The 25,475-nt window shown below is 52.6% G+C and overlaps 8 protein-coding genes across 8 annotated transcripts; 3 read left to right on the forward strand and 5 right to left on the reverse strand.

The window, feature by feature from the left end:
- Positions 1–190: 190 nt before the first annotated feature.
- Positions 191–2,402, reverse strand: PSV08DRAFT_412712 (cytochrome P450). Its single transcript, XM_014223704.2, has 2 exons — positions 967–2,402; positions 191–913 (listed from the first exon to the last, which is right to left on the reverse strand). The coding sequence occupies exons 1-2, from the start codon at positions 2,057–2,059 to the stop codon at positions 495–497; spliced, it is 1,512 nt and encodes a 503-aa protein (XP_014079179.1). The 5' UTR covers positions 2,060–2,402; the 3' UTR covers positions 191–494.
- A 756-nt stretch (positions 2,403–3,158) lies between these two features.
- PSV08DRAFT_189479 (uncharacterized protein) lies at positions 3,159–4,043 on the reverse strand (the record flags this gene model as incomplete). The annotated part of the gene is made up of 2 exons (XM_014223706.1): positions 3,159–3,583; positions 3,638–4,043. 2 exons carry the CDS (start codon positions 4,041–4,043, stop codon positions 3,159–3,161), a joined length of 831 nt encoding a protein of 276 aa, XP_014079181.1.
- Positions 4,044–4,797: 754 nt separating this feature from the next.
- PSV08DRAFT_231665 (uncharacterized protein) lies at positions 4,798–6,693 on the reverse strand (the record flags this gene model as incomplete). The annotated part of the gene is made up of 1 exon (XM_014223707.1): positions 4,798–6,693. The coding sequence occupies one exon, from the start codon at positions 6,691–6,693 to the stop codon at positions 4,798–4,800; it is 1,896 nt and encodes a 631-aa protein (XP_014079182.1).
- Positions 6,694–7,582: 889 nt separating this feature from the next.
- Positions 7,583–9,250, forward strand: PSV08DRAFT_412714 (esterase-like activity of phytase-domain-containing protein; the record flags this gene model as incomplete). Its single annotated transcript, XM_014223709.1, has 3 exons — positions 7,583–8,105; positions 8,153–9,091; positions 9,141–9,250. 3 exons carry the CDS (start codon positions 7,583–7,585, stop codon positions 9,248–9,250), a joined length of 1,572 nt encoding a protein of 523 aa, XP_014079184.1.
- Positions 9,251–9,468: 218 nt separating this feature from the next.
- PSV08DRAFT_210944 (glucosidase II beta subunit-like protein-domain-containing protein) lies at positions 9,469–11,416 on the forward strand. The gene is made up of 3 exons (XM_014223710.2): positions 9,469–9,581; positions 9,655–10,587; positions 10,641–11,416. Exons 1-3 carry the CDS (start codon positions 9,476–9,478, stop codon positions 11,288–11,290), a joined length of 1,689 nt encoding a protein of 562 aa, XP_014079185.1. The 5' UTR covers positions 9,469–9,475; the 3' UTR covers positions 11,291–11,416.
- Positions 11,417–12,571: 1,155 nt separating this feature from the next.
- On the forward strand, positions 12,572–13,875 carry PSV08DRAFT_337098 (uncharacterized protein). Its single transcript, XM_066092758.1, has one exon. It carries the CDS (start codon positions 12,828–12,830, stop codon positions 13,677–13,679), a length of 852 nt encoding a protein of 283 aa, XP_065948097.1. The 5' UTR covers positions 12,572–12,827; the 3' UTR covers positions 13,680–13,875.
- A 10-nt stretch (positions 13,876–13,885) lies between these two features.
- Positions 13,886–14,871, reverse strand: PSV08DRAFT_337111 (uncharacterized protein). Its single transcript, XM_014223712.2, has 3 exons — positions 14,745–14,871; positions 14,473–14,614; positions 13,886–14,391 (listed from the first exon to the last, which is right to left on the reverse strand). Exons 1-3 carry the CDS (start codon positions 14,829–14,831, stop codon positions 14,114–14,116), a joined length of 507 nt encoding a protein of 168 aa, XP_014079187.1. The 5' UTR covers positions 14,832–14,871; the 3' UTR covers positions 13,886–14,113.
- A 2,745-nt stretch (positions 14,872–17,616) lies between these two features.
- On the reverse strand, positions 17,617–22,271 carry PSV08DRAFT_382100 (uncharacterized protein; the record flags this gene model as incomplete). Its single annotated transcript, XM_066093399.1, has 3 exons — positions 17,617–18,497; positions 18,738–21,401; positions 22,169–22,271. The coding sequence occupies 3 exons, from the start codon at positions 22,269–22,271 to the stop codon at positions 17,617–17,619; spliced, it is 3,648 nt and encodes a 1,215-aa protein (XP_065948098.1).
- Positions 22,272–25,475: the final 3,204 nt, after the last annotated feature.

Genomic DNA, 25,475 nt, shown 5'->3' on the forward strand with positions numbered 1-25,475 from the left:
GTTTGGCTGTTGTTGATCAACACCTGGGTTCCTGGGTGGCCCTCTGCGGACTTCCGGCACTAATCCCTATTAGGACAATGGCGGTTGCGCTGGTGCAATATGGGGAATATGCCACGAGCACTCTACGTTGGCACCACAAGCTGATCTTGGCCATGTCTACACTGAAATCATGTGACTAGGTACCTCGCTCTGCCAATGTACAAGTCATGTGTCCATTTCATTTAAAATCTACAGTGGCCATTGCTTCCCAATCATACCTGTGCCCCGCTCCACATCTCTCTCTGGAGGAGTATCAGGTATGGTCTATTCCAAACCTCGAATAGGAAATATGATTATCTACACATCTCACAAACAACCTGGACACATTCCGTCCTAGAGAATATTGATACAAACTATTTTCAGTCGAAAACGAGTTCTGGAAGAAGAAAGAAGAAAAGAATGCCTCACAGTTTTTTTAATGTCTCACAACAGCCATGGCCAGCCCCGGGCTTCTTCTATGCTGGTGTGAGGCCGACCTTGACGCCATTCAACGAGCAAAGGGTCAGTGTTAGACCTTCTTGCCATGGCCCAGGGTCTCTGCTCTCAATAGCCTTGAATTCTTGTACAAGGCGGACGGTGACGTAGCTTGCTTCAATAAGCGCATACTGCTGGCCGATACAGATACGTGGGCCACCATTGAACGGGAGGTACTCCCATCCAGGACGCAGTGTCTCCCAGCGTTCCGGCTTGAACTCGTCCGCATCTGGTCCATAGATATCCTGACGGCGGTGCATTGTGTATGGGGAGTATCCGACTGTTGTGCCCTTGGGAACGAAGAGCGGTGACCGGCCGTCAGGGCCACCACCAAGGGGTAGCACAGTGTCGCGGGTGGCGTAGCGTGAGTTTCCAGGTACAACGGGGTGAACGCGAAGTGCTATACGATGCGCTTAGTATGAGCACGCTACTACTTGAGCAACCAAAACTTACATTCATTCAGACACCACTTGACGTATTTCAGGTTCTTCAGTTCTGCGTATGTCGGTGTGCGCCCTTCAAGTGTTGCAATCTCCTCCCTAAGCTTTGCGAAGATTTCCGGGTTCTTGGAAATAGCGAAGAACATATTGCTCAGCAAACTCGCAGTCGTGTCGCGGCCAGCAAGCAGGATGTTGATGAGCTCTTCGCGTATCCTCTTCTTGTCCGTCGTCTGTTTTGCCACCTCCTGGATGAAGTAATACTTGTTGGTGCCAGCAGCCTTTTCAGCATCCAAGTTCTGTCGGAACTGCAGAGCATCGTCGACAAATTTCTCAATATATGTGTGGCAGATTTCAATGGCCCTCTTGCCTTCGGCATTTCTCCTGAAGCGATCAAGAGGGCCGTAGCGAGCGCGGACGGTAACATCTTCTTGTGCAAAGTTGAATGCCTTGCCAAAGATGGCGTCTTCATTGTCGACGTCTTCCTGACCAAGCATGCGAAGTGAGTCGGTCGAGTGGTTGAACAAGAATTCTGTTGCGGTGTCAAGCGTCAGGTGGAAGAAGAGATCTTGCAAGTCGACCGTCGAGCCATCCTTGGGAATATGCTTGAGCATGAGGTTGAAGTGGCGTTCGAAAGCATCAATGTCAGCAACCTGGTCGCGTGCAAAGTTGGGGCGTAGGAGATGACGGCTGTTGGCCCAGCGGTCACCATCTGCGTTGAAAATACCATGGCCCAAAAGAGGGCCAAAAGCAGGCTGTCGGTGGGCAAAGCTGTAGTCCTTGAATCTCAAACTCAAGACGGTCTTGATGTTTTCGGGCTCGCAGGTCATGATGTAAGGCTGGTTGACGATTCGGCTGTGGTAGGTGTTGCCGAGTCTCTCGTAACGCTTCTTGGTTTCTTGCAAGGTGATGTAGTTTTTGCTATATTTGGCCATGGCCTTCATGACATCGAGCCCCAGAATGGGGTCCTTGTGAAATTGGGCCTTGCATGGCTGGCAGCCGTGGTCCTTCTTGAAGCGGCGGCGTGCAAGGTAGAGTGCGATGCGGGTATACAGAAAGTAGGAAACGGCAGCACCCGCAAGAATGACGATGAGGGGAGATTGCGCCATTGTGTCTGAAGGATGGGAACTTTGTCGAGCGAGCGGATGGGTGTGTAGAGGGGAGATTAATGGGTCGTGGAGATTGGCTGGCCTTTTAATCAATGGCACAGAGATACAACTCGATGGTGGGGTAGCAGAGGTTCACTTCACCGTCGGCTTCTCCGATCAAGGTCTTTTTTCCAGATGTCTAGAGGAATGGGCAAGATGCGTTTCCCCCGTGGTAACGAAGGTGCGGTCGTGCGAGTTTCTCGGCCGAGGCGTAGTCGAATCGTTTATCGTTGTGGAATACCAAGCTTCTTCCCCAGCCAGCAAGTCTCGCAAGGCTCACTCTTTTTGGAGCATGGATGGACGTGCAGCAGGGAGAGTGTGTGCCAAGGGGGGGCAGATGTGCTTCTTATAGACTCGGAAGCGGTCAGTCAGCGTTACATTTTGGACAAGTCCGGCGACGGCAACGGGACCGTTAGCCATTCTAGCAGTGAGCTCCGAGACAGGAAACATCGGCATAAGCGGACTACGTAGGTGTACGCGGTGACGGTTCGGTGATGCCGATGTGGCTGCAATGCTTCGACGAGCGCTAGGGGCAAAGCCGGCATCTGATTGGCCACTTCACCACCCGACATAGTGGGAGCGTCGCATTTGGGGCAACCACCGTACCGCCGCTGGTATCCACCCACCTTCGGAAAATACGGCCCTTCTTAAGCATCCGCTCCGAAATTCTTGTTTTGTGGAGCCTCCGTGTAGGATGTGTGTAAACATGCTTGTGTATTTGTCTACTATGTAGTGTATGTGTGCGTTCTTATGGATACAGATGTACGTCGACTTGACACCAAGCACAACGCCATAAAACACAAACCATCTCCAAGCTCAACAAAGTCACCATCCAAAGAATTTGCACCCGCTGCCGTCATGCATTTCCTAATGTTGGTTGATGTCTTGGACCTCCGTAAAACAAATCACTTCGACAGGGGACCCATCCACGTCGTCAGCCTGTGCGGGCCCTGTGTGTAAATCCTCCTGTAATACTACACACTCGGACACCCTACGTCTTCTTCACATGCTCCCCGCACTTTGAACAAATCCTTCCATACCGAAGGATCCCGTGCCTCGCCTAACCCGACGAGATCCATTTCATGTGATTGATCGTCTCCCTCTCCAGGTACTCGTATACCTGCCCATAGTCTTTGCACACGTGTTTGGCGTCCCATCCGTCACTCCCTCCTAGGTCCTGCCCATGCTCGTCGCCTGGAAAGCTCGTTGCCGCTCCCTCGAGCGCTACATCTCCCGCACACATGATCGCCTGTCTAATGTACTCAAAACAGTGGTTAATGTGCCATGGCTTTTTGATAGGATCTGCCGATCCCGGTGAGGCAACCGTCAGCTTCATGGTGTTATACGCTTCAAGTATCGTGTACAAGCAGTGTAACTGATGCGTAACTGACGTAGTGAATACCGTCTGAGTGGGGTAATCATGGATTGGATGCGGTAGGTTGGAGTATTCCGACGCATTCTTTACTTCGACATAGCCAAGGCCCTCTTTGACTCGGTCAGCAATGTTCGTATCCGAAAACAAGTAGCTCCACTCCGTACCTGGAACGATGCTCAGCCAGGCATGCTGCGTCTCCTTGCTCCAAAAATCCGTCGGCTCCTCAGGAGCAAACACGGTATTGGGCTTGAAACTAACAATCTGCTGGCCAAAGGTTGGCGCAAACCCAGTAATGTCACCGGCAAGTTCGTAGAGATGGCCCTTCTCGTATCTTTGCCATCTCTTCTCGGCCAAGAGTCCTACAATCACCAACAAGAGTGTAGTGTCGACCATCCACCGGTACCTTCTCACCCACCTCCACACCGTTTTCCTTCTCCGCCGAGGCTGAGCAGCATTTTCTGTGTCCCATTCGTCACCGACCTCTGTGCTCGAATCGGAGCCATCAACGACATTCTGCAGCGCTTCATATGGCTGATGACGCTTCGAAGTCTCATTGGTGGCAAACTCCATGGTGGACGTGCCGTGGCTTGGTTTGTAAGGTGCAATTGCTGACATTGTGGATAGCTAGTTTTTTGTGGATATGCACCATGGTCGTATATAAACGCAAAGCGGCGCTTGTGCGGCATCATCTTCATCGCTGCAAATGATCAAACGCGATTTGCGACACCAATCGTTCGATGCTACACATTGAGCCTCGGGCGTCTCGGTGTCCGGTGATACTTTTCTTGGTACTATCATTAGCAGAAATCAGGCATCTTAGCAGAGGCATAGTATGTGTGGCGTGCATGCAAGAGCGCTCCAGTGCTTGCAGCATCAGATCGTGAAATAGCGCGAGGGTGGCAAGTAGTGGTCACGGGCAGGGATAAGTAGCTCAACACAACGCACTGCAAGTATCGTGTTCCTGGTTGGACAGACCACAAATTTTCACAATCTCAGCACGTCGCTTAGCATGGAAAGGAAATAGATAGAGGTAATAGATTTGCCATGGTAGCCTGACTAACCGTGGGCAGACGAAGGCATTGTCCAAAGTAGGAAGTAGGTACAGCACGAGAGGCGATCATATCGTCATCGGCCTTGGCGGATGCTGACGCGCCCATACGTCCCTAGTTGCACGACCTCAAACCCGGCTGATACCAAATGACAAGGCCGGATCTATCACGCGCGCAGCATCAGCATATCGATTCCACTTACTCAACAATTCGCAAGTGTCGCTGATCGGTACCATGGTTTGGTGAGCGGAGAATGGACGCCGGTTTGCCGTTCTTCAGTGCCTGTGCAGCGTGCTCTTTGACTCTTTGGCGGTATCATGGTTCGTGACGAGATCCAAAGCCTCTATTGACGACGCCTTGGGCGGAGAATACGCGCTTTCTATCGATGCAGCCTGATTGCGCATGTGCTTCCGCTTCTTAGCTATTTCATAAGAATCTTGTCCCTTAAGCGGCTTGGGCGAGACATGTCCTGAACGGATAAGGCGGGCATGGGCTATAGTAACAGAGTCGCGATGACCATGGAAGCGCGTGTCTGTTTCTTCGAGGCTTGAGAGATGGCGAGTCTTCACGGGGTGCTTGTTCCATCTTCCCTTGTGCTGAATTTCAGGGTTCCGTACGGGTAATGATTGCTCTGGAGGTTGTAACAAATTCTGACCAACATCCGGGAATGTTTCGTCCATGTCATCTCCTCTTAAAACATCGCCGGTGGAAACAATCCCATTCAGGGGCACACTTGCAGGACGAGACGGATGGCAAGAAGAAGCGGTACTGGTAACCTGGCTGTTCGGAGGCGCTAATAGCGGCTCATCTTCTTTGTCATCTGCAGCACAGTCGAAACCCGTGGTTCGGCCATCGTCGTCTGGAAAGACTACAATTGTGGGCTTAAAGCAGTCTGATGCGCTATTCCAGCTGCCAAACCAGCGTACGAGCTTGGAATTGACCCGCTCAAGACCCCGCCTGGCAGATGGACTAGCCATCTCCAAAGAGTGGCTTGCAGAAGAACTTCGCCGCCCTCTCCCTCTTACTCTCTGCTCCAGCGGCACATCATCCCATATCACTTCATAGCTACTGGTCTTTGTTTCAATGACTTGCATCGTCGGTGTGGCCGGATCAGATCCTTCCTCATTGACAATGTCGGGTGTGTCCCATGAGGGCGTGATGGCGACAACGTGTACATCGGTTCGTGTGATCGCCGGGTCTGCCGCACTGCTCTTCGTTGTGCCAATTATTTTCGGGCACGATGGAGAATTACTGATGGATCTTCTTCGCGTATTGGTCGGTCTGGAGAGCGTTTTGGCGTCGTGATTTGAAGTCTGGTGTAGGCTCTTGGGTATGACAACTGTGCTCGAGACGTGGGAAGAAGGTTTGGAGCCACTCCCTTCAAAATCGACAGTCTTGATGCGGCAAAGATCCTTGGAGTCATGATCTTCTGTTTTCCGTTGTATTCCACCGAGGGACGTGATAGTGTCGCTCTTCGCTCTCTTCTTCATACAAGACTTTAATGGTAAGTGCCGATCGCGTGACCTTGGATTCAAGTATGTCTTGGCTAGATCTGGGTCCGAGTTGGAGCGCACCGCAGTAGATCTAGTTAGGAGCGGTCTTATTCTAGTCAACATTCCATCTGTCGCCGGTCTAGGGTAAGGCTGGCTACGTCCCGAATGTTTGGAGACAGGTTCTGCCCGCTCAAAGAGAGGACTTTGAGAGCTCGCAGATGATTTTGTGGCCTCTTCTGCAACCGTCATAAGTCCGTTACGTGAGCTGCTAAGAGGCCACTGTATGGCAATGGGAGATGGTTGTAGTGAAGTAGGCGATAGAGATGCAGTTGCATGCTCTGGGTGGTACATGCCATCTTTCGATCGGAATGCATTCAGCGCTGTGACTGCCGTCTTTTGATCTCTACTTATACCGTTCAAGGCAGTCAGGTCGCTGGCAGATCTCTTCAGTGAACCCCTGGGTATGGCTTCTAGGCTTGAATTGGGGGCACCTTCCTTTGTATAGCCTTTGCCTTTCTCGATGTTGCCGGTGAGAGGACGAGAGAATCCTGAAGAAGATTCTCCATATCCACTTGAGTTTGTCGATGGTGTTTCCGAAGGAGTTTGCTGATCAGGTACAAGATATGAGATAAGTGTGGTGATTAGGTTATCGCTAGAAGTTCGAAGCATGGCTTCCATGAGCGCTGGAACAGCTACGAAGTCAAGCCCCTGTACCCAAGAGTAGAGAGTCGCTTGTCCACTGTTAGAAATAACTGTTCAAATAGGACTAAAGAATTTCCGTGATGTCGATGAGGGTTGAGGGCGAGGGTGGAGTCGAAGTGACGTGCATGTTTATCCGTTTTACTGCACAATAAAAGACGGCCATGACAAGGGAAAGTGTACTATGCTGAGAAACGGAAAGAGTGCGCCGTGGTCGCATCATGTCTATTTCCTTCAGGGTTCAATTCTCTGGTTTACAGAAGCCGCGCCTGGAGCAATGTAGAAATGCTATGTGCAGTGAGTTAACGACTCTACTTGAAGCTGGCCGACATTGTGGTAGGTGAAGGCAGCTGTAAGTACCGTACGTGTGTGTACACAGATCTATCCGCGTGCGCCACCACCCAATGGGTGAGGTTGTGTTCCTCGGCAAACTCTCCGTCTGCCATTCACAGCCCCTCTACGGACAACGTGTCCTTCAATCCCCCACGTCTGCACGTCACTTTCAACGCAGCCACAAGGGGCTTCCCTTGCTAGGGTGCATTTCTGAATGTTACTCAATGGCATTCCAGCAAAAGCATTCGTCTCCGCATCCCGCAATCTTAAACGCTGGGCACCCACTCCCATAGCTAAACTGAGCCGCTATGTAGCCATTCCGGCAGGAGAACTATTGCCTCGCAATTCACAGCCAAACAAACAGCACACGTGTGGTGCGGATGAGGAAAATGTAGCTAGGATGTAATCCTTTACCCGACTGGCCGTCCATGTCCATCCCGTGCTCTATCTCATCTTGCAGCTATTAATATAGCCATATGATAGCCCCCCGAGCTCCCCTGTTCAGGCACACGACAGTAGTAGGCCAGCCATCGAAATGCTTTTCACCACTTCCCTCAGTCTTCTAGCTTTCCCAGCAGGCCGAGTTATCGCCAGCTCAGTCATTCCCCGCCACCAAGGTTCCACAACCCAAACTGCTCCCAATGTCACTACGTGCAATGGCAAATTGTACACATATGAAAAGCTCGCAGGCTTTGGATCAGTAACGAGTGATGCTCGCGACAAATTCGGTGACACGGTCGGCGGTATTGGAAGCGCAATCGCTTTCGAGAACAAGTCATGGAAATACAAGAACGGGACCTATGAGGGCGTGGTCTGGAGCTTGCCTGATCGTGGATGGAATACCCAAGGAACACAGAATACTCAGACTAGACTCCACAAATTCAGCGTCAAGTTTACGCCAGTCGAAGCTACTGTAGCAAAGCCAGCAAGCCCAAACCTCCAGATCTCCTATTCGGACACTCTGCTTCTTGCTGGTCCTGATGGTACACCACTGACTGGCCTCGACCCTACTGATACCATTACATATCCAGGATTCCCTACTCTTCCCTTGGCAAAATGTGAGTAGTGGACACTAGTCCTTGGGAGTGTTTACTGAAAAATACAGATGCCGGTAACGGCTTTGGTCAAGCCGGTCCTGGCGGTGCTCGCATCTCTCTCGATACCGAAGGTTTAGTGCTTGGGGATAACGGAACATTCTGGATCAGTGATGAGTATGCTGCCTATCTGTACCAGTTCGACCGTCAAGGCAAAATGATCAAGGCAGTTCGTCCCCCAGCTGCTTTTGTTCCCCAGCGCAACGACACCGACAGCTTCAGCGCTGATTCCCCACCTATCTACGACCCTGAATTTAAGATTGTACCTGGAGACCCTACAAGCGGTCGAGGCAATAATCAAGGTTTGGAGGCACTCACGGCCAGCCCGGACGGCAAGTACTTGTACACGATGCTTCAAAGCGCCACCATCCAAGATGGTGGCAGCTCTGCGAAGAAGCGTCGCAACACACGTCTTCTCAAGTACAGCATCAAGGACAAAAAGACAAAATTGGAGGCTGAATATGTAGTTCAGCTACCACTCGTCTCTACAGGACGTGTTGCTAGTCAGTCAGAGATACACTACATTTCGGAAACACAATTCCTTGTTCTCGCACGCGACTCGAATGCTGGCCAAGGTGCTGAGAGTACAGAGTCTCTCTATCGCAATGCCGATGTGATTGATATCTCAAATGCTACCAATGTTTTGGGAACAGCTGCCGATGCATTAGGTGGACAAGTTGCTAGCAAGGATGGTGAGCTGAAGAGCAATATTGTACCTGTTACTTACTGTCCATGGCTTTCCTACAACAACAATGACGAGCTAGAAAAGTTTGGCCTACACAATGGCGGTGAGCAAGATTCAAAACTGCTCAACGAAAAGTGGGAGAGCTTCGCCTTGTTACCAGTCGACAAGAAAGACGAGATTGGTAGGAGTGATAGGACAAACGAGGATGAAGGAAAGCAGTACTACCTCGTGTCTTTCGCAGATAATGACTTCATCACGCAGAACGGTAAGCTGGGCTGTTGATATTTTGGTGACATTCAAGTAATGCTCTACAGGTTATATCAATTTCGGGCGGAATCAATACGCAGACGCGAGTGGGAATAGCATTGACACTCAGGTTCTTGTTTTCAAGGTCAAGCTGCCCAAGGGGGCGAATCCACTATAGACTTGTGATGAGGTTAGAAACAGAACTTGAGAGGAAGAGGTAAGGAGTATGTAGTAAAAGAGAAATGTACAGTATATATGGACTATACACATAGAAGGCTAGCGGAAGGCCAGCGCACAGACGGCATGTGATTGGCCCTGAAGCTGGACCCTGGACCTTATGTTGATGTGGCATCTCAACCAAGTTGGAGTTTCAAACTCCAATTCCTCCCAACAAGTTGAAAACATGGGGAGAAAGCACGTGTCGTCCCTTGCCCTGATACTTCCCCTCCTCGCCAGCACTGTAGATGCGGCATCAGACCCCGCCCGGCCGCGGGGTGTGGCTCCGGAGTGTATGTTGCACCCAAGGAAGCTCATAGACAGCTGCAATGGACGGAGCTCTGCATGCTGACGGCCAATGTCTAGTTGCAAAGTACTACAAGGACCCCGAGACATTTACTTGTATCTCGAATCCTGCTATCAAGCTCCCCATTGCCCGGCTGAACGACGACTACTGCGACTGCCCCGATGGCTCTGATGAGCCTGGCACCGCGGCCTGCTCCTACCTCTCACCCCTCTCACCACCCCAGCCGCTGAGCGTCGAGGGCAAAGATGTCAACACGACGCCCGCCCTTCCAGGCTTTTATTGCAAGAACAAGGGTCACCAGCCCAGCTACATTCCCTTTACGAGCGTCAACGACGGTGCCTGCGATTATGAGTTTTGCTGCGATGGGAGCGATGAGTACGAACACGTCGGCGGTATCAAGTGCGAAGACCGCTGTGCGGCCATTGGCAAGGAGTGGAGGAAGGCGGATGAGGCGAGACAAATGAGTCTCGCTGCTGCCAAACAGCGGCGGAAGGAGCTGGTGGCCGAGGCGGGACGCCTGCGCAAGGAGGTCGAGGACCGCATACAGACACTCAAGGCTCAAATTGAAGGAGCGACACTAAAGGTTGACGGGCTGACAAAGAGTCTGGCTGAGATTGAGAGAGCGGAGCGTGGCAAGGTGGCCAAGGACGCTGGCAAGGGCGGCAAGGTCACTGTATTGGCGGGTCTGGCAAAACAGCGCATCCAGGAGCTTACTGATAACATCAATCGCCTGCGCAATGAGAGAGATTCTGCGCGAGCAAGGGTTGCCGATCTTGAGGGTATGCTGACCCGCTTCAAGGAGGAGTACAATCCCAACTTCAACGACGAGGGTGTGAAGCGTGCAGTCCAGGCGTGGGAGAACTATGCTGCACAAGATCGCCCAGGACCCAATGACGCTCTAGACCGAGACCTCGATGACATTCTCAAGCCAGACTCTGAGAATGCTATCAATTGGGACGACTTTGAAAAAGTAGACGAATCTGATGAGCTCCGTAAGTACTGATGAAACAACAACCCTCGAGTTCACCGACTGACCATTATCCAGTTTATCAATTCGAAGAATACCTACCCGAATCTATCCGTAGCTGGGTCGACAGCAAGCTCCGCGACCTGCGAATCATACTCATCGAGAATGGAATCCTTGCCGACCCCACATCTGCCGATGCTCCTGAATCCAAGGCAGTCAGCGATGCAAAGTCGCAGCTTGAAGCAGCAAAGAGGGAGCTCGAAAATGACAAGTCTGAACTAACTAGGCACGAAGAAGATCTTACCAAGGACTATGGCCCAGACGCTATCTTTCGAGCATTGAAAGACGTCTGCATATCCACCGACTCTGGTGAATACACGTATGAGCACTGCTTCCTCTCGAGGACGACGCAGAAGCCCAAGAAAGGCGGTGGCCACACGGGCATGGGCAACTTTGTTCGCATTGAGTCGATGACTGTTGATGAGGAGCTACCTGCAGATGGCAAAGGTTTGGGCAGTGGCGAGCGCATCGCTCTCAAATACGAAAATGGCCAGCATTGCTGGAACGGCCCCAACAGGAGCACACTTGTCATCTTGGCTTGCGCGGAAAAAGACGAGATCTGGAAGATTGTTGAGGAGGAGAAATGTGTGTACAGGATGGAAGTGGGCACGCCAGCGGTGTGTGGTGTTGAGGTTCAGAAGACTGCACCAGAACACAACGAGTTGTAGGAGGAGGAAGGTAAATCAGGATGATGGCGTATTCCGGGCGTACTGCGGTTGACTCGCGTTGCTTGGGTGGTAGAAGATTAGATATCAAGACATGACTACAATGTTGAAAGCAATTCTTACTCGGTTTGTGGTCTCTGTGGCTTTGCTGTCTATGAGTGGAGTTTCTCTGCGTTTTCAAGGGTTGCTGCACTCTGACTTCTTGAAAGACTCGTGCTCTTCCAAATGAATTTCGGCCTCGGTCGATCAGTGAAACTGGAAATCCCAGACTAAGTAGGCTAGCCTAGTAAAACTAGCTACTTTTACTACGAAATGGCAGCGCTACTAAAACTATCGTTTCAATAAGAAATACATTAAATCAATACGCCAAATTTAAATCGTGATACCTAGGTAGATCTTCCGTAGGGAGTGTTGCAGTAAGAAAATAAGTTTTGAGTCGGCTTTATGACTTGACTGTTTTGTATCTGTCTGATATATAGAGTGATAGATCAATTATCTTAGAAAAGGATAGCTTGCCATACACTAAAATTCCGGAATTAGGTATTCAAAAAAGACTTTACAGTTAAAGTGAAAGGGTAGAGGCAAGTATTAGCAAGACCCTACTTTCAAACCCTAAAAAATTGTTTAGTAATACTACTACAAATATATACACCTCTCAACAGTTATATGCCTATTAGGCACACATATATTGGATATGACAACCAAATCACGGTTACAGCGTCTGTTACGATTAGTAGAAGTAGGCATGATTGTTGTCTGGTTGATTGAGAAAATGGAATGAAGATGCGGCACATCATCTCTACTATAGGAACCCGAAGTATGGAACTATTAAAACCGGAAAAATCAAGAAAAAATTCGATGTAATCTACCAAGACTTATCATCAACAACACGAAGTATCAACGCTGTTGCACAAGAGTCGGCGTAGTACGTTTGAATGTACTACTACGTACAAGGAGGCGTTATCGATAAGCATTTTTGTCCCTCCATCCCGCAACCCCACTAACTTTTTTTCCGCAGTCACTACACAGTGAGCAAGTTCATTCTAGGAACGCCCCGCGCGTTGAAGTTTTGAAGTTTTTTTTTTCTGAGGCATATTAGTGGCTGTCATTAACTTTTGGAAAACTTTGAAAGAAGAGAAGAAACAAGAACAGAACAAACCGCATCATCATGTCGAAAGCAAAGGATGTCTCTACACTCATTGAAGTCACCAAAAACACCCAAACGCTCCTCACACACTACCAGTTGTCGCTTGCACCCAGCAAAACCAACACTGCCGCCACCAGCACCACTGCGATCGCATCCGCGTCCGTGCCTGATGCTTCGACAGAAATAGCGAATCCGCTCGAACTGCTCCGAAGCAGCAGCACGCTGCTTAAATCGCACACGACGACGCTCTCGCTGCTGCTCATCAACCCGCCTCTAACGGCGTCTGCGATCGTCACCAAGATTGGCAATGTGAGCGAAGGACCGCTGACCGGGGTCGTGGCCGCGGCGAGTTATGTGCCTGGTGTGGGACAAGGGGGCGACGTGGGCGAAATTATGCGTGCGGAGATGCGGGCGCAGGTCAAAGGGCTGCTGGCAAGCTGGAACGAGGTTTTGAGCATTGTGCTTAGTATTGCGCAGAAACAAGGGACGAAGCAAGGCGCGAGTGTGACGGAAGCTGAGAAACAACAAGTGCTTTCTGCCACGGGCATGGTGTGGGATGCGTGTGATGGAGTAGAGAAACTATGCAAAGACGGAGTGGTGGGGCTCGTGGTGAAGAAGGCTCAAGAGTTGCGGGCTGTGTTGCTCGACGCAATCGAGGAGTTGAAGGAGTGGGGCGAAGACGTTGCAGACGATGAAGAAGACGACGACGACGACGACGACAAGGCAGAGAACAGCGACCAAGATGACGTTTTCGCAACGGAAAATAAGTTGGGCAAAGATGACAAAGAGCTCAAGGCTCTGTTGGATAAGAGTCTCAAGAAGCTAAAGATGATGGGCATATTATACCAGGCTCTTGTCAAGAGGAGGCTAAAAACATATCCTGCCTCGTCGATTCTCGAGCCCAGCAATAATGCGACTGCGACGAACAAGACAAAGAGCAAGGCAATAACAGAAAAGGGAGAAGGGCAAGGAGAAGGAGAAGCGACACAGAGTCCGAGTGTCAAACTCAACGAGCTCATGGGCGTGCTTAAACGTATTCCAGAGACGGTTGATGACATTGCCGCTGCATTTTATGATCTTGACGCGGATGAGGCGCAAGAGATGCTGGACCGATGCTGTGGCGAGGCCAAGACAGCAGTCAACCTTGTGCGCACGAGTTGGAGTGGACAGGACGATGAGTTCACAGCCTGGTCTGAGAAATGGGTCGCAGCTCTTGATGCTGCTGCTGCTGCTGCTGGTGCATGAAAGCGGAGCCGTGTATACACACTAATTAAGTAGTTGCTTATGCGAAACACCACGGAGTTGCCATGTCATCATCCATCAACCAAACATTGAAGCACTTTCTTCTTCAGCAAAGAAAGAAAAACAATTGATTGGAAATCCACATTTGAGAGGTAGAGACGAATGAAAAGATTCAAATCAAAAAAATTAAGTGGGTGTCAGAATTTCTATCTGAAATAAATTTGCTTTCGTATCTTCAAGATGAACAAAGACGTATTCCTCCCCGAATCTCCTGATGCTACATGAAAGCGCAAAGAAGGGAAAGGTATATCCATCGATTTGCGTCCAAATACCGTCGAACCATGACAAAAATTTCCCTTTGGCAAGATTAAAACATACACAAAAGGGTTACAACACCAACACGGAGCGTAAGGGGGGGGCGCGCCAAAGAAAGGTGTTTACAAGCCGAAGGCAGCAGCGGCGAGACCGAGGGCAATGGCACCGACGGCAGCCGAGTTGCCCGAAGCAGCGCCGGTAGACTGGGCAGGGGAGCCCGAGGAGGTGCTAGAGACAGTGGGCTTGGAGCCAGAGGGAGTAGCGGAGGCAGGAACGCCAGACTGCTGGTTGCCAGAAGGAGAGGCAGCAGGAGTGCCGGTGGCGGCAGGGGCAGCAGTGGGGATGTCAGAGAGAGTGATACCAGCGGAGGCGCAGAGGCCAGAGACGGCAGGGATGATCTCTGTGGCGTATTGTTAGTCTATGGCTTGACTTTGTTGAAAGAATAATGTGCTAAGGTAAGGTGGTGGGGGAAACCACTTACTAAGAGCATCCTCTTGACTGCACTTGGTGGGAACGCAAGCCATGAGGGCCTCCTGCAGGGGCTCACGGCCGGTGGTGCACTGGCACTTAATGTCGGTGGTACCACACTTGGAGGCGGGGAGAGCAGAGACGAAGCAAGGAATCTAAGGGATGAATGGTCAGTGACATGTGTCATGGTAGGATTATAGCGTCCACTAGCTCGACGCGATGCCAATGGTGCCGCGAGAGGTGGAGCTGAACAAGATAAGGACGACAAGGTAGAGGTGCACATACAGCGCATTGAGGAACCTGAGAGAGATCCTGGGCGCTGGCGAAAGCGAAGGTGGCCGCAACGGCGAGAACGGTAGCTTGGAAACGCATGTTTGCTGTGGTGTTTGGTTGTTGTTGATATAGTAGTAATGGTGTGGTGGTGGTGTTATTAAAGATTGACTGGAACGTAGGATATGGGTATTTTGCGCAAAACGTAGGATGGAATCGAAAACCACTGAAGGAATTAAGGAAGGGAGGAGAGGGTTCTTTATCAAGATAAATAGTGGGCGGTAGGCTAGGCTAAGACGGGGAATAGAAGGGGGGGGGGGGGGGTGGCAGGTAAGGTTTGGGTAAAGGGCCGGCACCTCCACGATCGCATTCGACCAAGCAAGTCGTATCCACAGCAATAGTGACTCAGTGGGATCCAATGCTAGTTAATCCGCAGGTGATCGGCACCAGGGGCAATAGCTGTTTGAATTTGAGGGACAGCTGACTTTTTTTCGGGGACGCGCCTAGATTCGCTCCATGGTTCATGCCTCGAGTTTACATAGGAGACGCGACTTGCCCACCACCACAGTTTGCAGAGACATTGGATTCATGACGACCTGGACGAGCTGTAGGTGGAAGCCTCGCCGAGGAGGAAAAAAGGGTTCTTGAATTAGACCGAATTACTTGTTGCAGACCCAGAGAGCATAAGCACTTGCCTGGGTGGACCTTGAGGGGCAAAAGGATCAGGGCACGATCAAGGTTTGGCTCGGCGGGCACAAGTGGTTAGCGGCGTCTTTGGGTGGAGCTAGCTTCTCCGCTGACGATGTTGCGGTTACTTGGTGTTGATCGTTTTTTGTTTGCCCCAGCTTATGGACAATGTCAGTTTGCAGTAGCAGGAGCAATACTTGGTGCATGAGTGGAGCGCAAGTGTATCAGCCGTGCTTCGGAAGCCTGCTGTTGTTACTTGGCCCAGAGTGGTTGAACAAAAAGCAAGTCAGGACCGTTGGGAGGACGGGTGCAGGAAGACCCCTCGCTGGTTGCTTTTTCCAAAATTGATTTGTTTTTCGCCTCATCCTACCACCGATAGTTGGGCACAGCAGACAAATCTGCCGTGGGTGGATGCGCGTTTATGCGACATTGGATTGCTGACGTAGGTGTGCTGGAGAGGGTTTCAGGCACTTTGGGAAGACGCACATATGGCCCAACGGCAGTGGTGGTGGTGGCATGCAGAGACCATGCTGCATGGCCAATCACTGCGGCTGATGTGGCGCAGGACATACGGCCGTGTTTCTCGAAAAATTGGCCGCTCGGCCAAGGCTTACAGCAGAAGCTTACTGTTGCAGCGATTCAGTCGTCCGTCGAGCAGTGGGAGCTGCAGAGTGCCGTACACAAGCAATGCGTGGTGTCGAGTGTGTCGTGGAATGAAGAGTGGCACTGGTAGTAGGTGTACGGTAAGTATGTACGTAGGATGCAGGTACGCGATGGGCGCATGCAGGCGCGACTGGCGTCCACGACTAACCCCACATTTCGATGGCCCCCTCATCCCATTGTGTTCCTCTGGATTGCTTTTGCCAGTTTTTCCCTAGCTCCAACGGGTGCAGATGGGTGTGCATCTAAGTACGCGTGCACTTGCCCATCCCTCGTCGCAATGCCGCGTAACCAATTCCGTCCAGCCGTCTGGGGGGGCGGCATCCAGAAGCTTCGTCGTGCACATTGCTGGCCTTCGTCTCGGTAATGATGGCGCGCTGGCGAGTGCTTGGCACGGGCCGGGTCAGATGCAAGTAGCCAAGCAACGGCAGCTGAAACAAGGGCCCATGACTCGGCCGTTGCGGGTAGATGGGGCGTTGAGACCATGGCGCACAGCCTGTCACTCGTCTCACATCATCTCATCTCGGTAGATTATCTTCGGGTTTTTGCTTTTGTTGCCGTCGAGCGGTGTGATGGCAGTCGTCGATGAGTGCATGACCATGTCGGGCAATGCACTTGGACACCATCCACACTGTGTGTGTGTGTGTGTGTGTGTGTGTGTGCGCCCATGCCGCTACCGCAGTCGGCTTCTTTCTCTGCCCATCCGCCTTCGACAAAAGCACAACTGCACTGCTGCAAGCATGACGACAAAACAAACAAACAGGCCTCCCTTTGGCCGTTTGCATTTCAAACTCACAGTCAGCGTTACAATGAGCCCCACAATGTGGAGAAGCACCATGAACAGGTGGGTTGACAGTGCGACAATCATAATCTTCACATGGCCCAAGCAATACAAACGTCTCGTCAAACATAATGAATAGCGCTTCTTTTGTATTGACCGCTATAGCCGTCGCAGCACCGGCACATGCAACCCGGCCCGCACACGCTAAACCGAATCCCCACCAAGCCTACATGACATGACGACCTTCTTGGCGGCTGGCAATACCTTTCGACTCAAAATAACCATCCGAGCAGCCTTCCCGTCTAACTCAGACCAGGCGTGCTCGACACTTGCGTGATGCGATTGCGAACCTCTACTTTGCACCGTGTCCAGCCCGGTGCCGGGTCGTACTCTAGCCCGAACCCTATCGTTCATCATGAAATGGATCTTTCAAACGAAAAACTTGAAGAATCGAGAGGTATATCGCTGAGACAGTGGGCAATGAAAAAAAAAACAAGAAAAGAAAAGGGCAAAAGGAAAAAAAAGGGAGATTCGGAAATTAAAGAAGAAGAAAAAAAACTCCCCCAAACCCAGGGCCCTTGTCACAGACGTGCCAACTTGAAAAAACATAACAGACACAAGAGGGAACAAAATTTAAGCTTATACACGGGGCAAATGTAAAATCGCTGCAGACAAATCGCAGTCGTAATAAGATGAAAGAAAAGAAGGGGGAGAAGAGAAAAAGTCGAATCGACCATGCAATTGCTGGCCTCTCGCAGTTTAGAACATAGCACCCTCAACGGAACCTTGACCTCGGGCCTGTGCGTTCATGGCACGCGGGGGTGACTTGTTCCGTCCTTGGAAACCACTCGATGGCACGGGAGGAGACGGTCCCATTTGGCCCTGTGCTACGCCACGCAGACTTCGGCCTTCGCTTGTCGCTTTCCTCAGCATATTTCTAGGCGGTGGGTGCGCCTGCTCGTACAGACCGTCAGCCGAACCAGTACGAAGCGGCTCCGCAAAAGGCGCTCGTGGGACCTCGATGCCTGGCTGAACAGCAGGGTCAGCATCTGCTGAGCCCTGACCCTCACCACGACCAAATCCAAATCGTCGCCTCATGGGGTTGATGGGTGGAACAGGCGGGGCATCATATTCGCTGCCATTCTTGAGGGATGCACCAGGAGGGAGATCAATTGTGTCAATCACCGACGTTGTCGAAATGAAGACGGGGTCCGAGATGTCTGACTTGGCAACCGACTTCTTTCGCAACATTCCTTGTCTGTTTACAGGTTGCACGGTGCTTGGGTTGAAGGCGGGAGCACTAGGCGTGGCCGGGTTAGGCGTCGTTGGGTTAGACACAGGAGGCGTGTGGCTGTTGGAAAACGGAGGCATTGGAGAGTTAGGGTGCGAGTAACCCTGACCACTGTGGTTGCTGTAAGCGCCAGGTGAAGGTCGAGGTGAAACCGGTAGTCCAGGCGACAATTTGCCGTGCGGAGGGGGAAATCGTGCATTCTGACCCGGCGTCAGATTGGTCTGGATGGGGTTAAGGTGCTTCGACTCAAAGTAATTAGAGGCAGAAACTTTGCTGTTGCTCCTTGAACGTGAGCGGCCTTCGGAATCCATTGACGTCTTTGGTGCAGGCAGAGGAGGCGTAGGGTGTGCTACATATCCAGGTAGCGAAGGAATCGTGTTTGGGGGGTAGGCAGCTCGGGACCCTTCGGTCATGGCCTGGTCCAAATCATCACGGTAATGACCTCCACGGCTCCGGGAGCGTCCTGATGACGTGCCAGAGCTGGAGCGTTCTCTCGTCGAGCTCCTGGTTGAAACGGGCTGTGTTCTACCTACAGGACGACCTGTCCGGCTGCTGTCAGTTGCTGAGCGTTGCCTGTGCTCGAGCTCACGCTGAGCATCCTGCTCGCTCTGTTGCAGTACGCGGGAAGGCTTGGTTCGCAGTGGCGGTATGTCCGAACTTTGCATGCTCGCAAGCGAAGTGCTGCTGAGATTGACCGCAGAGGAACCAAGTGCAAGCTTCCTCACCGACTTGTTGGAAGCATCGACTGTGGCAAAAGCTTCACCGTTCGACTTTGCGCGAAGCATGCTCAGAGCATTCTTCAATCCCCCTGATGGTCCAGCACCAGGCCCAGGGCTCAGTGACCGGCCCTCGGCCTTTGCACGAAGACTTTCTTGAATCAGACGTTGTCTCTGGGCAAGATCTCGTTGGAATGCCTCGTGCTCAGCTTCTGTCTCGTTGCTAGCAATCCTTTCGTGGTTCCTTCGAGGAGTGAGATCCCACGTGGATGAACCAGTGTGGTGTTCAGAGGTGCTCATAATAAGAGGCCTGATCCTGGTTGATCCCTCAATAGGACTCGATGGTTTGGTAGCCCCACGGTCTTCACGATAAGGACCGTCAATGTCATCAAGATCCCATGGGTTAGAATGGCTGTACGTTGATGGCGCAGGCGTGGCAGACTCGGACTCGGACTCGGGCTGTCTGCGTTGCAGTCCAAACTCATTCTTCTGGAAGGCTGAATCCATGGGTGGGCTCATGACAGGCGGACCTGGTTCGCCGTAGGTGGAAGAGACATTGCTGTTGCTGCGCAGGTGCTGGCGAATCAGACCACTAAGTCCGCCGTTTTGGGGGCCGAGGGTGGGAGAGTCATTATCTGCGACGTTTAGTGCGGGAGGCTCGGTGGCTTGATAGGGAGAACGAGAGATGGGGTTTGATTGTTGAGCATCCTCGTCTGATGGGGCACGTGAGCGGAGTGCAGGGTGCTCAAACATGGGCGGCGCAGGACCAGTTGCGACTGGGAGGTTTTCAAACCGACGGGCGGATCCCGCAGGACGAGTTGTCGCTGGCTTAGAAATTGGCTCTTCTTGTTGTTGTGATTGCTGCTGTTGTCCTTGCTCGTCATCACTCGAGTCGGGCGAGGTAAAGAAGGTAGCTTTCGCACATTCGTCCTTGGGATTCTGTGGGGGCTTCTTCTGGCTTGCCTGTACATTTGCAGCTGGTTGACCTGCGACCCTCATCTGGCTGGCAGCAGCCTGAAACCTGGAAAAAGCATTTGTAGCTGGGCTTTGCTCTGCAGGTGATTGAGGTCTGGGCTTCTCTCTTGCATCACTTTCCGCTCTCTTCCTTCGTTCCTGCTCAGCTCGCTCTCGCAACGAGGGTTTGCGAGGCATCGACTTTGCAGGTCCTGACGCTGGTGACTCGCGTGCTTGTCTGTCTTGGTTCATCTGTCGCAAACGCTCGGCATACTGCTCTTCGCTAAAAGCCTCCTTTGGCTTGTTGAAGGCACCCAGGGCAGTGGCCTTGCCTCGATCATTTGGTTGAAGCGCGGCATTGAGTGAGTGAGCCTCGCTGCAATCGCTGGTCACTGGGCTTACCAGTGGCGGCGATTGTGGCCGCGAAAGCACAGGGCTTGATGTGCCAGACGAGTTTGTTCGGACCATGGCCGGGTGGCCAGTGGCACCGGGGCTTTCGGAGCGGAATCCAGGACCCCTGGCAAAGCGGTCGTGGAGATTTGTTGCAGAACGTGCTTGGCTTATGGGCAGAGGTTGGTTTGATCGCAGTGTGGGGGCGCGCGCTCGCTGTATCGAATTGAGACGGTTCATGGCTGAGGATTGCTGGTCTTGGATTTGCTGGTCCAAGCCTTGGTCATAAAGTCGCCGCTTGGTAGTTGACCGGCTCAGATCTGGGGGGCTCACAGGAGCCGAGGAAGGGGGCAAGGAAGGAGAGGAGGCGGAAACTGAGTTGGCGCCTTGGGAAGCTATTGAAGTCGCAGCGGTAGAGATGCGGGTATTGGACGGGCCAGAGTTTGTCGAGGATGTAGTCTCCCTCTTCCGGCTGAGCTCTGTGGGGCTGGAGGGTTCCGAGTGCTGACTCTCTTCCTCGTCTTCTGCCTGCTGCCGTATGCGCTCCTTTTCTTCTTGTCGTAGGCGTTGGTATGCCGATAGGTTGACATCGTCGTCGTACAGAGCGCGTCCGGTGCCCTTTGAGTTTGTGTTTGAAATGACGTAGATTTTCTGTCGTCCACCAAAGAGGATGTTGCCCTCGCCAGGCCTCGCTCGGCTCATGACACTGCCGGAGCCATCGTCTTCTTTGGGGCCATCAAAAGAGTCGGTGCGTTCAGCAGCAGCCGGTCGATGGAGAGAACCTTTGAGCGAGGATACTTCAGCAATGTCGGAGAGGCCACCAGGAACAAAACCAAACTCGTGGAGGCGGGACTGACGCTTGGGTTGGAGGACACTGTCGTCGCTTGCTTTGCCGATGAGGGATGAAGGGTCATCCTGCTCTCTCAGCATGCTGAAGCGAGTGGACAGACCGGGCAGGATCAGACTGGTGCGGAAGTCGTCTGCTTTTGGGAGGACGGCGTTGAGATCGAACTCTGGCTTGACGTCTTCTTCTTGACCCTTTTTGCCCTTTTTGACCTTTTTGCCTGCAGGCGCGTCTTCGACGCCATCCTTCTTCCTGTTGAGCCAGCGGTTCATGGTGTCCTGGCCAGGATTAGCGAGGTGGGGAGAGGGGTGGGGAGAGACGAGGAGTGATGTCTTACTGCTGACAGTGACTACACTAGGGTGTAGGCGATGTTGTGCAGGCTGACCAATTGCGGCTTGGCGGCAGGAGCGAGGCGCGAGGAAGTGAGGGTGAAGGCAGCAGGTGGCAGCATGTAGTGTGGGAAGTGGCCAAGGGGGGCGAATTGGGTGCTGGGTGCGGGATCGTAGTGCGTGTGAGAGTGTCTGTGGGCGTGTTTGTGGGTGTGTGTGTGTGGAGAATAGGAGGACGGGCAGCGGGCGGCGGGCGGGCGTGCGAGTCTCGGGAGGGCAAGTGTATAAACAATAGATTAAGAAACGGGTTAAGGAGCGTGTGAGGCTGAGAAGCAGACGAGGGCAAAGGAGCGGATGCACAGGCGCGCAGCGAAGTGCGGCGTGGTGGAGGGAAAGGAATGCAGAAAGCAGATCTCCCGACCGAAAAGATGGCACGACAAGCGGGTCGGCGTGGGCATTGGACAGTTTTTGCTCTGGGGGAGTGATGGGCGCGTCGAGCGAGCACCAGGATTGATTTTGACTAGGCTCATTTCCGTGCCGTGCATGGGCGCTTGAGGCCAGGCGGTGGCAGGGAAAGCTGGAGCAACAGGACAGTGGGAGCAGCAGCAGGTGGCAGCAGAGGGAGCAGGGTTTGTGCGCAGGGAGCAGCGGGGCGCTGGGGCCGGGCGTGGCTCCACGAGGCCGAGTGGCTCGTATGTGGTGAAGGCGGCCCAGTGCTGTATGGCCGACGTGGTGGTGGTGATGATGGTAGTGGTGGCGGCTGGCAGCAGGGGAGGCGCCGGCGCACCCACGAGTCGTCTCGTGACTTTGGCTGTCGGAAGACGAGGGCCCGCCTCCGCTAGAGCGACAGCAGCGAGCAGCAGCAACCGCAACAGTCGCAGCCGGGCCATGGTGTTGTGCGCCCGACAGCGCCGCGTCCAACCAGAGCGCGCCGGTACCTTGCAGGCCCCCGCCCTCTCCCTGCCTGCTGAAGTCTCCCGACGCTGCATGTTCCGCTCATGGTCGCGCAGTGCTTTTTTCGTGTCTCTGCACGCTTCTTTTTCCGCCTTTCTTTTCTTGTCCCTTCCTTTTGGCCAGCGAGCCAGCCAGGCGGCAGGATAGACGACGCGCCCGCCGACTGTCCGGCCGGGCACAGCTGGGCTTGGCGGTGGCCGGAGCAGCAGCACCAGCAGCACCAGCAGTGCCGGCACGGCCTTCGCGTACCTGACGCCGCTAGGCCCGGGAGGCTAGCACCAAGACGGCCTAGCGGCGAGTGCGAGTAGTGCACAGTGAAGCGAACGAATCACCCGCGGCCCTGGTCGCGGTTACCTTTATCGTTTCCCCTGGCCTAACCGCCTCCCGGCCTGCGTCTCCCTTTGCTGCACCCTCGTCCACGCCTGCACATTGGCTGCACATTGGCTGCACCTGCAACATGCACTCTACCTGGACTCGTGCGCCTCATGGGACACGCACTGCCTGCGACACCTGTATCACCCCGCCTCCCCCCACTCAGCTCTCTCTCAGCCTGTCCAGCCCTCTGCTGCCGTCACATGCCCGCTGCACTGCACTGCACTGAACTGCACTACTCCCTCCATGCTGCTGACCTCCGAGGCCCGCGGCGCCTTCTGCAGCCCCGTGCGCCTGCCATGACTGTCACGACATCTCTCCTCCATTCGGCCACCCGACCAGGACGGGTGTCAAAACCCTCATCGCCCTGCCTGACACCGACCGACTGCCTGCTGACTGCTGTCAAGAACAAGACACCCAAGACACCCAAGACGCCCTATGCCCATGCTGCTCCCCATCACTCTGCTTGCTCTGGTCTCGCTGCGACCACGGCCTTGACTGTTCCTTTTTTTCCGCTTGCACTCACTCATCCAGTCGTTGCTGAACTAAGCACGGGCCCTTCCTGCCTCCTGCCTGCGCCTTCACCTCGCTCCCAAACCACCGTCCAAGCCTTGTGCGCACAGATCGCCTTGCTCTATCCAATCTGCTGCCTCCCGTCATTCCTTCCTTCCTTTGTTCCTTTCTTCTTCCACAACACGACAACCCCCGGCTGCCAGGGAAATTGCCAGGCCCGGCGAGGCCATCGGATCGATTGTCTTGTTTCGACAACCAGCCTAGTCCTCCCCCACTCTCCTCATCCTCCTTCTCCTCTCCCCTCTTCCGAAATTATCCATCGTCCACCATCGGCGCTACTCGTCGCTACTCAAGCCTTGCAGACCACCGCCCGCATCCATCCATTGCCATTGCACCATACTTAGTCTTGCTTGCCACCACCAAGCCTTGGTCGCCAACCGTCACCACGCCTAACGCTCCGTCATGGCTCCCCTTGGAAAGTTTACCCTCCAGCCCGCCCCACCACAACACGATAAGCTTTCCCACTAGCCACACTCAACAACTGCCTGCAATCTGCCTGCACTCTGCTCTATTCACCCATCCACGCTCAACTCACGCCTTTTTAGTCAACTGACGACACGCTCACCACTACTATTGCTGCTGTTTGCATGCTGCTCACTAAAGCTAGCTAACAAGTAAACATTACCAAGGCATACGACAAGGTACCACCCAAGCACACCACCACCCTCCAATACAAAACAATTACGTACCCTCTAGTGTCGCCCTACATGTTCATTCCTCGTGATTCGCATCTCACTTCACCTCCGGCCCGCGTATTGCCATCAAGCGGGGCACCGTTGAATGCGTGCCGCTGTTTTACAACCCTATCCACTAGTCAGCAGTCATGAAGAACTTTTTTTTTCCTGCAACGTTGTTGTCGGGTCCCACGTTTACGCTCACCACCACCCCCGTCGTTGCCGACCGGCCATCGGTGACCGAGAAGAAATTGCAAAGTCGGATTTTTTTTTAAACCCCCTCCCTCCCCCCCGCTCATAGCACTATACTCTCGCCCTCATCTAAGTGCAGAATCTCGGTCGATTTCAAATTGCCTTCGTTTTCCCCACAACTCCGGGAGATGAGCTCCAAATTTCGTCCCGACCACGTGAAACAACGTCTCCAAGGGTCCCATGATCCTTGACGACGATCATCCCCCTGGCCCAATCCATGTCCCCTGTTGCCTTTGAAGGTGCGGTTCCAAATTATACCCGATATACTGGAATGAGATTACTTCGACGTGGCCACTCAAGTACATGCTGTCAACGTTGTACAAAATATATCAAATTGATAAAGTATACGCCGCTACTAGCTACTAGGCTCCGTGACGACATGCAAGAGAGCCTAATGTCTCATCGCCCAACATGGCTCAGCTACTTCACTCTCCCGCACCTGCTCTTCACAACCATGTGACGGTTTCATCTGCTTTGCAATGACGTCTTCAACATCGGTTGCAATAGCCACATACGAATCAGTGAACCAACCCACTGCCTGGCCTGCCGCTTACTGTCTTCCCGCCCGCCCGCCCCCATATTAAAGTCTACCCAATCACTCGGGTGAGGAATACCCAACACGCTTATACCATCGTACTGACATGGCTATCCATATAACTACTTTTGTAACATCACACACAAGATCGACAGTGGACAAAGCATGTATCACTTTACTTGTCCCTTGCCACATTACTTACTCGATGCACCCTCGACCATGCCACTGGTGTGCATATAACAACTTTCCTTATGCCTACCTACACACTTTTCACATGTACACTATGCTTTCGGCCCGACTTTGTAGGAGATATATGGGTTCAAATGATTTTCTCGCTTGCTGCATACTTACTTGCTACATAGATATACACGCATACACACGCGTAGTACTTTGCGTACTACAACTAGGACGTGTAGAGCCAACCCAGCAGCAGACTAATGCTTGTTCGTCTTCCCCATGCATAGGCCAAATTATAATCAACATGGTACCCCTCGACTTGGGGACTCCAACATGCTCAACATCAAATGTAACAAACAAAAGTAACATAATAATACATTGATTGATTCATTTCTCATGTAATTAAAAATGCAAACTAAACAAAAAAAGTTGTAATCGGCTCATGTCTGGAAATATTCGCAGTTACAAGCAAGTACTCCGCTGTCCATTGTCCCATTAAGTGAGGAAGTGACGATAATCTTGGAGAGAGAGAGAGAGAGAGAGAGAGAAAGAAAACA

This window comes from Bipolaris maydis (genome assembly GCF_028858645.1).
Source record: "Bipolaris maydis strain C4 unplaced genomic scaffold PSV08scaffold_16, whole genome shotgun sequence".
NCBI classification, from domain to species: Eukaryota; Fungi; Ascomycota; class Dothideomycetes; order Pleosporales; family Pleosporaceae; genus Bipolaris; species Bipolaris maydis.

Excerpts from the sequence above, each read along its gene's own strand:
- PSV08DRAFT_412712 (XM_014223704.2), bottom strand. The coding sequence starts at position 2,059 with ATGGCGCAATCTCCCCTCATCGTCATTCTTGCGGGTGCTGCCGTTTCC. Across the intron at positions 914-966 it reads CAAGTGGTGTCTGAATGAAT|CACTTCGCGTTCACCCCGTT; the intron begins GTAAGTTTTGGT and ends CGCATCGTATAG.
- PSV08DRAFT_210944 (XM_014223710.2), top strand. The coding sequence starts at position 9,476 with ATGGGGAGAAAGCACGTGTCGTCCCTTGCCCTGATACTTCCCCTCCTC. Across the intron at positions 9,582-9,654 it reads GCGGGGTGTGGCTCCGGAGT|TTGCAAAGTACTACAAGGAC; the intron begins GTATGTTGCACC and ends GCCAATGTCTAG. Across the intron at positions 10,588-10,640 it reads AGACGAATCTGATGAGCTCC|TTTATCAATTCGAAGAATAC; the intron begins GTAAGTACTGAT and ends ACCATTATCCAG.
- PSV08DRAFT_337098 (XM_066092758.1), top strand. The coding sequence starts at position 12,828 with ATGCGTGCGGAGATGCGGGCGCAGGTCAAAGGGCTGCTGGCAAGCTGG.
- PSV08DRAFT_337111 (XM_014223712.2), bottom strand. The coding sequence starts at position 14,831 with ATGCGTTTCCAAGCTACCGTTCTCGCCGTTGCGGCCACCTTCGCTTTC. Across the intron at positions 14,615-14,744 it reads CTCAGGTTCCTCAATGCGCT|ATTCCTTGCTTCGTCTCTGC; the intron begins GTATGTGCACCT and ends TTCATCCCTTAG. Across the intron at positions 14,392-14,472 it reads CAGTCAAGAGGATGCTCTTA|AGATCATCCCTGCCGTCTCT; the intron begins GTAAGTGGTTTC and ends AATACGCCACAG.